Source organism: Psammomys obesus, unplaced genomic scaffold (genome assembly GCF_907164565.1).
Source record: "Psammomys obesus unplaced genomic scaffold, mPsaObe1.curated_primary_1811, whole genome shotgun sequence".
NCBI classification, from domain to species: domain Eukaryota; kingdom Metazoa; phylum Chordata; class Mammalia; order Rodentia; family Muridae; genus Psammomys; species Psammomys obesus.
In genome coordinates this window covers 39,553,509-39,566,001 of record NW_026587216.1, presented here as the reverse complement: position 1 = coordinate 39,566,001, position 12,493 = coordinate 39,553,509, and the positions used below count along the sequence as shown (strand labels likewise).

General features: G+C 42.7%; 1 protein-coding gene across 7 annotated transcripts in view; it reads left to right on the top strand.

Moving 5' to 3' along the window:
• Positions 1 to 12,493, top strand: part of Asph (aspartate beta-hydroxylase) — a 202,511-nt gene that overhangs the window by 67,977 nt on the left and 122,041 nt on the right. For 6 of the 7 annotated variants that reach the window (XM_055603353.1, XM_055603350.1, XM_055603352.1 and 3 more), the window contains 7 exons: positions 58 to 150; positions 2,684 to 2,758; positions 5,970 to 6,089; positions 8,348 to 8,380; positions 9,473 to 9,529; positions 11,260 to 11,307; positions 11,752 to 11,784. In XM_055603353.1, the coding sequence (XP_055459328.1) occupies positions 58 to 150; positions 2,684 to 2,758; positions 5,970 to 6,089; positions 8,348 to 8,380; positions 9,473 to 9,529; positions 11,260 to 11,307; positions 11,752 to 11,784 (459 nt within the window). The remainder of the gene's footprint in view (positions 1 to 57; positions 151 to 2,683; positions 2,759 to 5,969; positions 6,090 to 8,347; positions 8,381 to 9,472; positions 9,530 to 11,259; positions 11,308 to 11,751; positions 11,785 to 12,493) is intronic. The other variant, XM_055603351.1, reaches the window with a different exon arrangement.

Genomic DNA, 12,493 nt, shown 5'->3' with positions numbered 1-12,493 from the left:
ACTGTAAAAATGACTTCTAAAGAAGCGTCAGTTAACCCTGTGAATAAAAAAATGCAGGACTTAAAGAAAGATCTTCTCCAGAGAGGACATTTTCACCAGAAGAGGCAGAGCCACGGGCAGAGCTGGAGGAGCACGCAGCTGAGGGGCCAGGTAAGTGTCCCCAAAGACTCCGCACGGCTGCCTGGCCTGCAGGTTTCTGTGCAGTAAGCCGTCGTGTCTCACCCACGTGTTCACGTTGTCTCTAAAACAAGCCCCCGTCTCTTCTTTTCCAAAGTCATAATAAACGACCCTGTGGTGGCCGTATGTGTACAGGGTTGTTTTCACTTATGTAGTCGAGGTTCTGAGCCACAAACGGTCGTGCTTTGCCCGAGACCATGCAGTCAGGAACAGCCGAAGCCAAATGTGTCCTGACTCTAATTCCTGCACTCTCTTACCGTTTGTATGACGTCCAGAGGAAAAACAGACGCAGACTGTACACAGCCTGCCCGTTGTCCAGCCGCAATAAAGAGCTCCCATCTTTTTTATATAACGGCCCCGCAGACCTCCTGGTCGTGTTGTTTCTGTTCCCGTGGCTTCATACTTCAAGTCATGTTTTTTCCGTAAAGGGACTTTGACTTAATAAATCGGCACATAAAATTCTAATCTGTTACCACTACTTTCTGCTTGTGACGTTAATTATGGAATAGTAGCTTCTGTACCACCGAAAATTGGTCTCCTTCCGCCACCTATTGGAGGTTCTAGGTATGACACTTTATTGGAAACAACACGCGGCCTAAATTGTGCTGGTGAATAATAAACGCTATTTGATTTTCTTTGCTTCATCCGTTCAAGGAACGATACATAAGTCCAAGTTTTATTATGTGTACATTTCAGAACCCAAGGAGGTTTTACTGTCTCCTTCCCATGCCTGTGGAATTGGTATATGGCTCCAGAATCTATACTGACTTTCTAAAAAAGGTTTTTAGTTTAAATATTTGAATGTAACATTGAATATTTTACTTGGCACCAAATAAATACATTCGTAATTTTCAAAAGTCTAGTTTTTAAGCTAGTGCAGGAATGTGAGCTGTGCCGGGTGCTTCCCATTTTGCCTTTTTGTTCTGCTCCTCCACACGTGGCTGTAAGCCCCGGATCCTGCTGCTTTAGGGTTAGCCCTCATTCTTCTCAAGGTCTTGGCAGTGCCTTTTTCCAGTTGCGTTCTGCTCTCTCAGCTCTTCTCCTGCTGCTGCTCTGGATCGTTGTTCCTTCTCTGGCTCCTCCCACCTGCTTTACAAATGTCACTACTCATCTCTCCTAACACACATTAAAATAAAGCCTCTGATGCCCCCCTAACCGCCAGCTCCCCGACCCCCTCTCTTCACTGTAGGAACCACACTTCTGAAGGAACACACTTCGTAGACTTACCTTTTTACTCTATTGTCTGTTCGCTCTTTGGCTTCTTGTAATCCAGTTTCTGGCTCTGCACCATCTCCCAAGGAGGAGAAAGATGTGTAGCCTGCGAAGTAGGGTGGCACCTAGCTCAGAACGAGTGCAGGGAACAGATGAGTCAGGAAAAGTGCGGGAGGATCCCATTTGCAGTCTTCAACCAATGGCTCTCGGAGTCAGTAAGGAGCCGAGCGTAAGAACAGAGCCCTCCCCAAGCCCCGGCTAGAAATCTTCAGGTGATCACATTGGATGCTTTTCTCAGCACCCGTGGAACGGTCCAGTGAAGAGGGTGTCACAAACACTGGGGGACAGGGATGGAAGAATAGAGATTAGGGACCTGTATGATTATATCAGGACATCCATCTGGATCACTAGTGAAACAAAACATCTTTATGCTTCGGAAGACTCTTATTAAGTGATTAGCATAACGTGTTAAGCTTGTCCCCTGCCTGAACGTTGAATTTGTTCTGTCTGTCTCTGAAGCTACGTGCTTTGTAACCGCTGCCAGTGGCATTATCTCACTTGCTGCCTTGACGATTCAGGAAGTAGTGCAGCGCTGTTACTCAGTGAACTGGCAACAGGGTCATTGTAGAAACGGCTTATTGTGTAATGTTGGGGGTATTGCCACCTTATAATCTGATAAGGACTATGGTGTTGTCAGAATCTCATCGTTAATGCCCACTTTTCTGAGTCATTGCTATTGGAGCCTGGGGATCTGGCTTTCAGATACAATTTTCTGAAGCCGACAGGGTGCTCGTTATTTGTGAATCAGCCAATCCCACCTATTCTGGTCCTCACTCCTCTAGTGGTGTCCCGCCTCCTGTCAGGAGCTCAGGAGTTAGTCACATTGCTTCCTGTGCATTGTGTTTGGTCATTTCCAGCACCCCTCCTTATGGAAAGCTTGTCCTTGCTTTCTTCTAACACGAATGAGGATTTTTATTAATTAGAAACTGAAAGCATTTGCTCTTAGAGAAAGTTCCTTTTAGAAGAAAAATGTACGCCTGGATTAGTTTCTTTCTTTAAAAGTCTTTTGAAAGTCTCTTGATGTTTACACCTACTGAGCAAATAAGGCCAATTTGAAGTATCTAGTGTGGTGACCAATGTAGGGGAGTTAGTGGCATATGGATAGAAAGAATGCAGAGCATCTCAGCCAGATGCAGTCATTTTAATATGTGTGCAAATGCCATATTTAAGTATTGGAATTTCCCATTAATACTTGGGTGTTATTTTATTTATTTATGCTTTGTAATTATTTTAGAAGTCCAGAATGTTGAAGATGAAGTAAAAGAACAAATTCAGTCCCTTCTCCAGGAATCATTATACACAGAACATGGTATGAATTCAATTCTGTTTTACACAAGATACTAAAGCAGTTGGGTTTCTATATTTACATTCCAAGTAATTATGGACCATCTATTATTTCTGGGGGGAGGGGTGGCACTGGACATACTTTCCAAAATCCCACCTCACTGTGAAGGAGCTTTATGGACATATTTAATTTAAAAACCATTGGACTAAGTGAAGATAAATAATAATTCAAGGCAGAATAAATGGGAGAGTAGGCATGGAGTGGCTTGTCTCTGGCTGCTTGTCTTGGAGTTGTCCTTCATCCGTGGGAGTCATCCTCTATACCTGCGTGCAGCAGAGAGACGGAATATGAAGTCAGAATGGCACAAGAAGGTCAGTGGGTGGGTGTGGAAGAGTGCAAGGGTGGGTATGGAAGAGTGGAAAGGTACAGCCTCGGGTGCTTGTCAGAACAGCCCTGTATCTAAGGTGTGTATGCTGAACAGTGAACCGGAAGAGGAAAGAATCTATCCGAGAGCCACGTTCCCTGCCTCGCTCTCTTGGTTCTGTTTTATGTCCTTAGAGAGGCTTTCTCCGTGGACCATGACACATGGCTTCAGACATCAGTTATGTGTGGCTACTCTGTAGGTGCCACCAAAGGCTTGCCCTTGTTGTACCTGTTACAGCTCCATTTGGGTACGCCATTGGTGACTCAGCTGGCAGCTGTGCCCAGCACAGGCTTTCCTCCTTCCCAGTGAAGTCTCACAGCTCTCATTAGCCCTTCCCTGTTAGCTCTTGCTTGAGCTTTTCATGCTTCCGTTAATGAGTATGCCAGGTGTGTAGGGGCGCAAGCTAAAATCTCCCCAGATTGCTCTGATTTCTTCGCTCTTCTAAGCAGTAAGCCCTGCCTGAGTTGTTTTTAACATGTCTTCTGACTCTTGTGCCTTTAGCTATGCCTGTTGCCCCTTGCCATGGTCCTTCAGTGACATCCGTCTAGGTCGGTTTCTGTTATATCTTCTCTACTCTGCATCACACGTGGCCTTCTCCGTTATGCCTTTTCACGCAGCACAGCTGACTGTCTCGTAATAATTCCATCGTATGTGATCTGCTGTGTCGTCTGCTTGGGTGTGTTTCTCATCCCTCTCCCATCTTTACATCTCATCACACCGAGATGGCCTCCTTGGGCCTACTGTCATGAACTTCATTGCTACCCCACACCTGCCATGTATTAGCTGTGTGGCTTGAGCGAAGTCCCTCGTCTTTCAGAGTTGGATGGTAGCATGAGCCATATGGGGGAAGAGCAACAGCACAGAGGGTTGGCAGTACCTAGTGTGGTGGGCCCCCGGAATGTGTTCTCCTTTCCTCATGCCTGGCCGACACTGGCTGAGCAGTAGACTCAAAGCCACTGGACAGTGCTTGCATTGGTTTCTGTACTGAGAACAATGGCATGTCCATTGAAGAGCGGTGCTGGCTGGTGGTGATGCAAGTCATGAAACCGCTCTAGAGGGGATGAAGGGAGGATTGTGCTCAGTTGAGAGCCACACAGTTCCCAGTACAAGGGGATTTGGTAAGGAGCGGATCTGAAAGAAGGAGAAACTCTAGAGCAGGCGGTGGTGAAGATGTGGAAAGCAGATCCCGTGAATCCTCCTACAACTCTCTGAGAACCGTTGGAATCTGTGAGAACAGAATAGTACGGAACCCTGCCCTATGACTGGACCCTGCCCCCTCATCTTTACCATATACCCTGGCTCTAACTTCTGCTGTTAAAGCTACAATAGCAAAGTTAGCATGATTTGTTTCTCAATATGAAGATTTTATAGCTACTTCACATGTCTTTTCTTTCTTTTAAAAAATCAATTATAAAAAACATGGTTTGGGTATTATTCCGTGGCATAACCAACATCACTATTGTCTTTGGAGCTGTTAAATTAAGTAAGGGTGCTTGTACCATAAATACTGAAACTGCCACTAAATCTGATGATACACAGTTGCTAGGTGACTAGTGGGGCAGGTTGAGTTTACAGTGTTGATGAGCCTGGACTGAAGGGTGGTTCATATCCCAGGTAGGATGGAGAGAGGTGAGGATGGAATTGCACACATTTCAAAACTTAGGAACTGTTTATTCCTGGTTTCATATTGTGGTTGGCCCCAGACTAATGAAATTTTGCAGAAAACAAAACTGCAGATAAGGGGTGACTTCTATAAAAGCCTCTACACCAAGCGGTCTATATGACTCAGTGAGACCAGGCATCACCATGCCACACGATGCAGAATAACCAAAGAGGACTTCCTGTGGTCATGGGGGTAGATCAATAGCAGTAAAAAGAATCATGTTGTTTCTATAGTAATTATAATGCTAATGACCACAGCTAGATACTTATGATGAACCAGGCATATTTCTAAGTATTTTCATCCTCTTATCAGTGATATAAATAGATAATTTTATTCCAGTTTCATGGAAGGCAATCTCAGGCATGGAGTAGGTAATTTGTCTACACTCAAACAACTGGTGTAGACCCTAAACCTAGAACCTGCTTTCTGAGACTCCAGATTCCCAAATACAGACGAGTCCAGCTCATTCATGCTCTTCAACTGGGACAGTCTTTACAAAAAGTAATCTGCTAGAAGCCATGCAGATTGTTGTGCGGTAATTTGAGGGCAGGGTCACAGTCCAAACTATATGGAAATGGAATACTGTAGCATATTCACTTAGTATATCCTAAACAATTCAGCAAAGAACTTCATATCTCTGCTAACTAAAAAGCCAAGCCCAGGTCAGTTCAGGAGCCCAGGTCAGTATCTGGGGTGTAGCAATGTGAGTTATGAGGCAACCAGCTGCTCTCCACATTAAAACATTTGAGTTGTCAATTACAGTTGCTACGTGGAATGTGACAATTCTCAATAAAAGGGCTTGATGTGACTTTTTTTTCTCTGACTCGGGGGTTATAAAAGAGATGTGTGTATTAATAATGAATTCACTCACTCATTCCTCATATCTAGGAGCATCTCCATTGGCTAGTCATGGTTCTGCCTGCTTTGTATGCGGCATGAGCCTCGTTATGAGGTGCCTGTCCTCCATGAGTTCACACCATAATGAGAAGCGACTTTCAGACAAGAGTGGCATTGGACAGAGTGAGAAACTAGCTTTAGAGGGGACAACGGCAGAGTCTTGTGGGGTGGCTGCAGATGGGCCTGTCTAGGTTGGCCGCTGCTGTGGCTCTCACTGTCCCCCTTGACCACTCTATTTCTCCTTGCTGAAGACCTGCAGCTCGAAGCAGACGGGCCAGGAGGAGAGCCACAGCCCGAGGTTGAGGACTTCCTCACAGTGATTGACAGAGAGGACACATTCGAGGCCCTGGAACCGGGGACGGTTCATGAAGGTAGAACACATTTGTTTTAAAATAGTTGATAGTTTATAGTGTAATCATTAAAACTTTTCTAAAATTCCTTTAAGAGCAATATTAAATTTTATTTAAATATTCTGAGCATGAAGCTTAGTGCTTCAAAGTGAATGAATTTTTCTCTAGAGCAAACCTGATTCGTTTCAAAGCCTGAAGAGAACTCATTGGTAAGTGGATTTCTGATAATATGAGTGTGATGCTTTGGTAGTATCGCCCCATCTGGTGCCAAGTGTCACATGAAGTTCAAGTCACAAACCCCACTTGCCCTCTCCCTGGCTTTGTTCTAACCACCCTGTTTCCCTACCCTGGGCAGAGTGCAATTTGTGGCTCCCGCAGCATGTCCCGAGACAGTCTTTTGTAAATAGCCAGGGAGCGAGCGTTCTCAACTAGTGGGGGATTCACTACCTTCTAGAACACTCAGCTGTTACTGCAGTGCAAAGACAATCATCAGCTGTAACTGATTATGTATAAACATGACTGTGTTTCCATGAGCCTCTACTTACAAAACCAGCTGCTAAGTAGTTGTGGAACCTGCAAGTCCCAAAACATCAAAGCATGTACACCTCTGACATAATACGCTGGAACACTTCCTTACCAGTACTAGCTACTTCTGTGTAAGAGTTTCTGGAAACTTTATCCAAGCCTGCTTAGAGCAGAAGAGGTATTATTCTCTGTAGAAAAAGTGATGGTGGGGATGGGTAGCATACACACCAGCTATCAGAAATGTATATCGTATATATTTTTGTGTGTCAAAAACGCAAATCAGAGTGCTTTTGGGCATTACATCTGATTTCAGCTCATGATGCATAAAGGATAGCTGTTGATGAACACAGGTGAGAGCTTCCAAACTCATCATTTGTGTCATGATTTCCGTAGGAACATGTTTCTAATTCCTGAGTAAAGATGTACAAGCAATGGTATCCTCATTTCCATGGTGCTATGCTTAGCTCTCTTGTCATGGCTCAGCATGGTTTACAGGGACTCACAGTTTTCACTGAGGTACCGCTTATCCAGCAAATTGCAATCTACATGGATCTGATATCGTTTGAAGCAGGGAGGATTATTATCAATAAGGTTAGGAGGTTCAGCTTTGGGCAGGGAGAAGCGCTTCTAAGAAGTCCAAGTCAAAGAAACCCTGTTTTCTAATATAATCCTTGATAAAGCTGATTAAATCTTGAAGGAAAAAAATTTTATCATTGAAAGTCTTTAGAGATTAAAAATATTTCCACCTCCTATATCTGTTTAGTAAAATATAGAAAGGTTAAATCATGAAAAAAACAGTTAAGGAAGTGTGGGGTGGATTTTTTTGGAAAGAAGGGATCCAGAGGGAGTTGAGGGGATGAAGAAAAGGTGATGGAGGGCAAATGTGATCAGAACACATTCTGTATATGTACAAAATTGTCAAAAAATATCTGAATAAAATACACAAAGGTCGCAGTGTGACCATCAAATGGTGGCATTTGCATACTCATATATTGAGTATATGAGCTCAGTGACCCAGACATTTTCTGAGCAGGTGTGGTGCTTCCAATCGATGAGTTGGAAGCCAGGCTGGATGGTGAGACCCTGTTTCAAAAACAAATCTTAGCCAGGTGTGGTGGTACAGGCTTTTAATCCCAGCCCTCAGGAGGCAGAGGCAAGTGGATTTCTGAGTTGTAAGCCAGCCCGGTCCCTGTAGAAAGGTCCACACCAGCCGTTGCCACCTTGTCTGAAAGCAAAATAACAAAACCAACCAACCAATTAAAAAAGACAAAGGCCTATCCTTTTAGCTTTGCAAACGTGCCAGCTCGCTTCCATTCTCGTTTCGTGTTTTCACCTGTAGATGTGAATTTTCACTCTAGAAAACAGTGGGACAAAGCTAATAAACAGAATGCCACAAAGGAATGTGAAATGCGTTAGCAATTGGCACCATTCCTGCGTTCAGCGAACAAACATTCCTTTGTCCCTGCGGGTCACCACGTGAATTGCCTTCGCTCTTTATCCCAGATTTTGGTGTGCGTCAACACTGTAGAACTGTTGGCAAGAGAACGTATGAGATCATGTGGTATGAAGTATAGTGATAAAATCATACAGACGTGATATTTCGATGGTTTATTTTGATTCTTTTATAGTAAAATGAACGATACGTGTTTGAATTAGCTTTCAAAATAGACATATAGATATACAGCCTATATGTATAGCATGTGTGAGAGTGGTAATATCAACCCAATGTTGTTTTTTGTTTTTTTTTTTTTCAGAGGCTGAAGATAGTTACCATATGGAAGAGGCAGGTGAGATGTTATTAGTCTTTATTAATTAAAGTGAGCCTGCTTCTAACTGCATCATGAGATAATAAATAAAATACTACTTACTAACAATTTTAAAATATCTAATGTATCATATGACATATAGCTAATAATGTTATGTGTATATATATTCATTTCCTGAATATAACCCTCAAGTAGTATAATTATTCTGTCTACATTAGGAAACTGCATTTGGTACCTATAATTTTACACTAGAAAAGTGGATGCAGGAAAGGAATACACAAAACTCCCTTCGGTTATATAGTGAGACCTTGTCAAAATACACACACATGCACACACACACACATACACACACACACACACATACAAAACAGCATTAACAACAAGAAAAACAAGCTGGGCATGGTGCCTCACACCTATAATTCCAGCATCCGGCAGAGGGAAGAGAATTGCCGCTGTTTTGAGACCAGCTGGGACTGTAAAGTAAGACCTGTCTCAGACAAAACAAGAGAAAGAGAAAGAAACAAAACAAAACGACACACATGCATGATTTATAGCCTTACATTGTGAAGTCAGTGAAATATCTCTGTCGTGTTCTCTTGCATGTCACGGGCCCCCAGAAAGCGTGGCTGTGTTCAAGATGGATTCACAGAGCCTGTGTGGGCCCGTTTTCGTAGTATCAGAGAAAATGACTCTACTGAATTTAAGCCTCCCTTCTTGGTAGTGTTGCGTGGCCTTTAGGGTGGGAATCACTTCTGCAAACACTGAAACTGTTAGAGTTGGATCCAGTCAGTCGGGTAGAGGCCCCGGGCAGCCGGTGCTCTTCACAGAAGGAGCAGGACTGACTGCGCTGTCCTGTGGTGCTCTGCCCTCGTGTGTGGGCATGTGCCACATGAGAACACACCTCTGCTGCTTTGTGCCTGGATTATATGTTGAAAGCTGCCTTATCTTTGTATTTGGCATTAGGTAGAGTTCATGCATGTTTGTTCTCTCGGTGAACATGGTAGATCATAGGACTTGTGACTTTCTGACTTTAGGTGTCATTTATAAGCCTTATTTGTGTCATGTAAAAGCCTTATTTGAGACATTTTACATTTCCTCTTTCTTAATTTGTAGCATCGCAAGACCACCCAAACGATGTGGAAGAGCTGATGAATGAACTGGAAAACTCAGGTTTGCAAATATCAAAATTACCAATGTAGATTTCTGTTGGGAGTTGTAAATAGAAAAGGTTCAAGTCAGGGTAAATGGTTTCCTCTGGTCTCCCACAGAGGTCTTGTAATACTTGCAGTCGTTTGTATTCCCCAGATGACAGAGTTTTACACAGATACTTTACAAGGTAAATGAAGAGAAAAGGGTGCCTTTGTTCAACCACCACTGAGATTATTTTTTGTTCTAAGGGATACTGGAAATGGAAGAGAGTGTGATGCCGTAGAGTCAGGAGGGGGTGCAGACCTTAGTCTGTTCTTTACTGTCTTTGTAACTAGACACCAAGTTGTGGGACTTGTTATATGTTAAATTTTATTAAACGAGAAGAGTAGTGCATGCATTAGTTTTTATTGCTGTGGCAAAATACCTGAGAGAGGACAAAAGATTTTAGTTTTATTAACAGAAAGGCTTTCGTTATAATCTTTTCATACATTTATATCGTGTACATTATATATTTACAATCATCCTGCCATGTAGCTTCTCCAGCTTCCCCCATCATTCTGAGTCTCTTCATTTTCTTAAATAGTTCCACTTCCACTATTGTGTTTTGTCTTTTTTTTTTTTTTCTTTTGCTTTCCCTCCCCTTCTTCTCCTGCCCTTTTTAAAATATAGTGTTCAGATGGGTGTGGTGGTGCACGCCTTTAATCCCAGCACTCTGGGTGGCAGAGGCAGGGGGATCTCTGTGAGTTTGAGGCCAGCCTGATCTACAAAGTGAGTCTAGGACAGCCAAGGCTACACAGAGAAACCCTGTCTTGAAAAAACAACACACACACACACACACACACACACACACACACACAGAGTTTTTATAGGAAAGAAAACATTTGTCTTTCTGATTCTAGTTTACTTCACTTAACTTGATCTTCAGTTCAATCCATTTACATGACATAGTTTTTTTTCTTTATGGCTAAGTAAAACATGTTTTTATTCATACCACATTGTCTATATCTGTTCATTTGCTGAAGGACACCCAGGCTGATTCCATGATTCAGCGCTTGTAAATAGGGTCACAGCAGACATAGATGTACAGGTGTCTCATTGTATACAAACTTACGTTTTTCAAGGCATATATCTGGAGTGGGATAGCAGGATCAAACCAAGGGGGGATGAATTCTCTCAGCTCGAAGAATCAGATTATTGTTATTGTTTTTTCTTTTTGGTGATACTGGGCTTTGAACCCAGGGCCACCTAAATTCTAGGCAAGCACTCTACTGATGGGCTACTTCCCAGCCCAGAACCATATATTTCACTTGGGGTTTACTGGCTCCACTGCTTTGAACCTGAGGCAAAGCAGAATATTACGCAGAGCTGATGCAGGAGCAGAGCGAGGCTCCTCCAAAAAGCCTGGTCAGGGAGATCAAGGTATATTCAAAGACAAACCCTCCAGTGACACAATGACCTATTTTCTCCAATAAGTCCCCACCTCCTAACACGCCATTCAACTATGAATTCATTGATGGATTAATCCACTGGTGAGGTTAATACTTTATGATTCATTCACCTCTGAATAGTGCCACTGACTGGGGTCAAAGCCTCCAACACAGGAGCCTTTGGGGACATTTTATATTGAAACCACCATAGTATCTATCTTACAAGATGCTGCAGGTTAGAGTCAATTGTGACTCTTTGAGAGTGGCGTCTGTGATGTGTATGCTGTTTGTTAATTGTCAACTCCTTTCCCTTTTTTCTTTTAGATCCCGGTGAGGCAGTAACAGAGGCTGACGGGCTGCAGCCAGGCACAGGTACTTGATGAGCATTGACATTCACTCCTAAGTCATCTGTTACTGTCTTTATTTGGTGGCTTTTTCTTTCAAAGACTAGAGATGCAACTTTGAAGGACTTTTTCTCCTATACCAACGTTAGTTTATTAAAAGAATATTACATGCCTCTGTCTCATCTACTGGCAACACCACTGTGGCAAAGCAGGCTGCTAACTCCCATTGCTAACGTCTTATAGATTATTAGTAAGAATATTTATGAAAACAAAATTTCTTTGTATTACATTCATTCCTTTTGGGCAGAGACACATTTGTAATCTCAATATTAATTAGGAATCTGTGTTTAACATAATATTTTTAATATTTGTTTGTTTCTTTTTTTCTTTAGCTATAAGCTTTAATATTTTGTTTAATATTTATTTTGTCTTAAATCTTATTTTTATTTTTATTTATTTATTGTTTTTGCAGAGGAAGTAACACACCAAGACTATGATGAACCAGGTTTGTAAATATCTTTTTTTTGTTGTTGGAAGTGTTTTTTTTTTTAATTCTTTATTAATTACACTTTATTCACTTTGTATCCCTGCTGTGGTTCCCTCCCTCTTCGAATCCCAATCCCTCCCCCGCCCCGAATGCATGCCCTTCCCCAAGTCCACTGATAGGGTAGGACTTCTTTTCCTTCCTTCTGATCCTAGTCAATTAGGTCTCATCAGGAGTGGCTGCATTGTCTTCTTCTGTGGCCTTGTAAGGCTGCTTCCTCCTTAGGGGGAGGTAATTAAAGAGCAGGCCAATCATTTCATGTCAGAGACAGTCCCTGTTCCTATTACTATGGAACTCACTTGGACACTGAACTGCAATGAGCTACATCTGTGCAGGGGTCTTAGGTTATCTCCATGCATGGTCCTTGGTTGGAGTATCAGTCTCAAGAAAGACCCCTGTGCTCAGATTTTTTGGTTCTTTTGTCTCCTTGTGCAGTTCCTGTCCTCTCCAGATCTTACTGTTTCCCACTTCTTTCTTAAGATTTCCTGCACTCTGCCCAACAGTTGGCCATAAGTCTCAGCATCTGCTTTGATACTCTGCAGGGCAGAGCCTTTCAGAGGTCGTCTGTGTCAGGCTCCTGTCTTGTTCCCTCTTTTCTCCTTCTTCTGATGTCCATCCTCTTTGCCTTTCTGGATAGGGATTGAGCATTTTAGCAAGAGTCCTTCCTCTT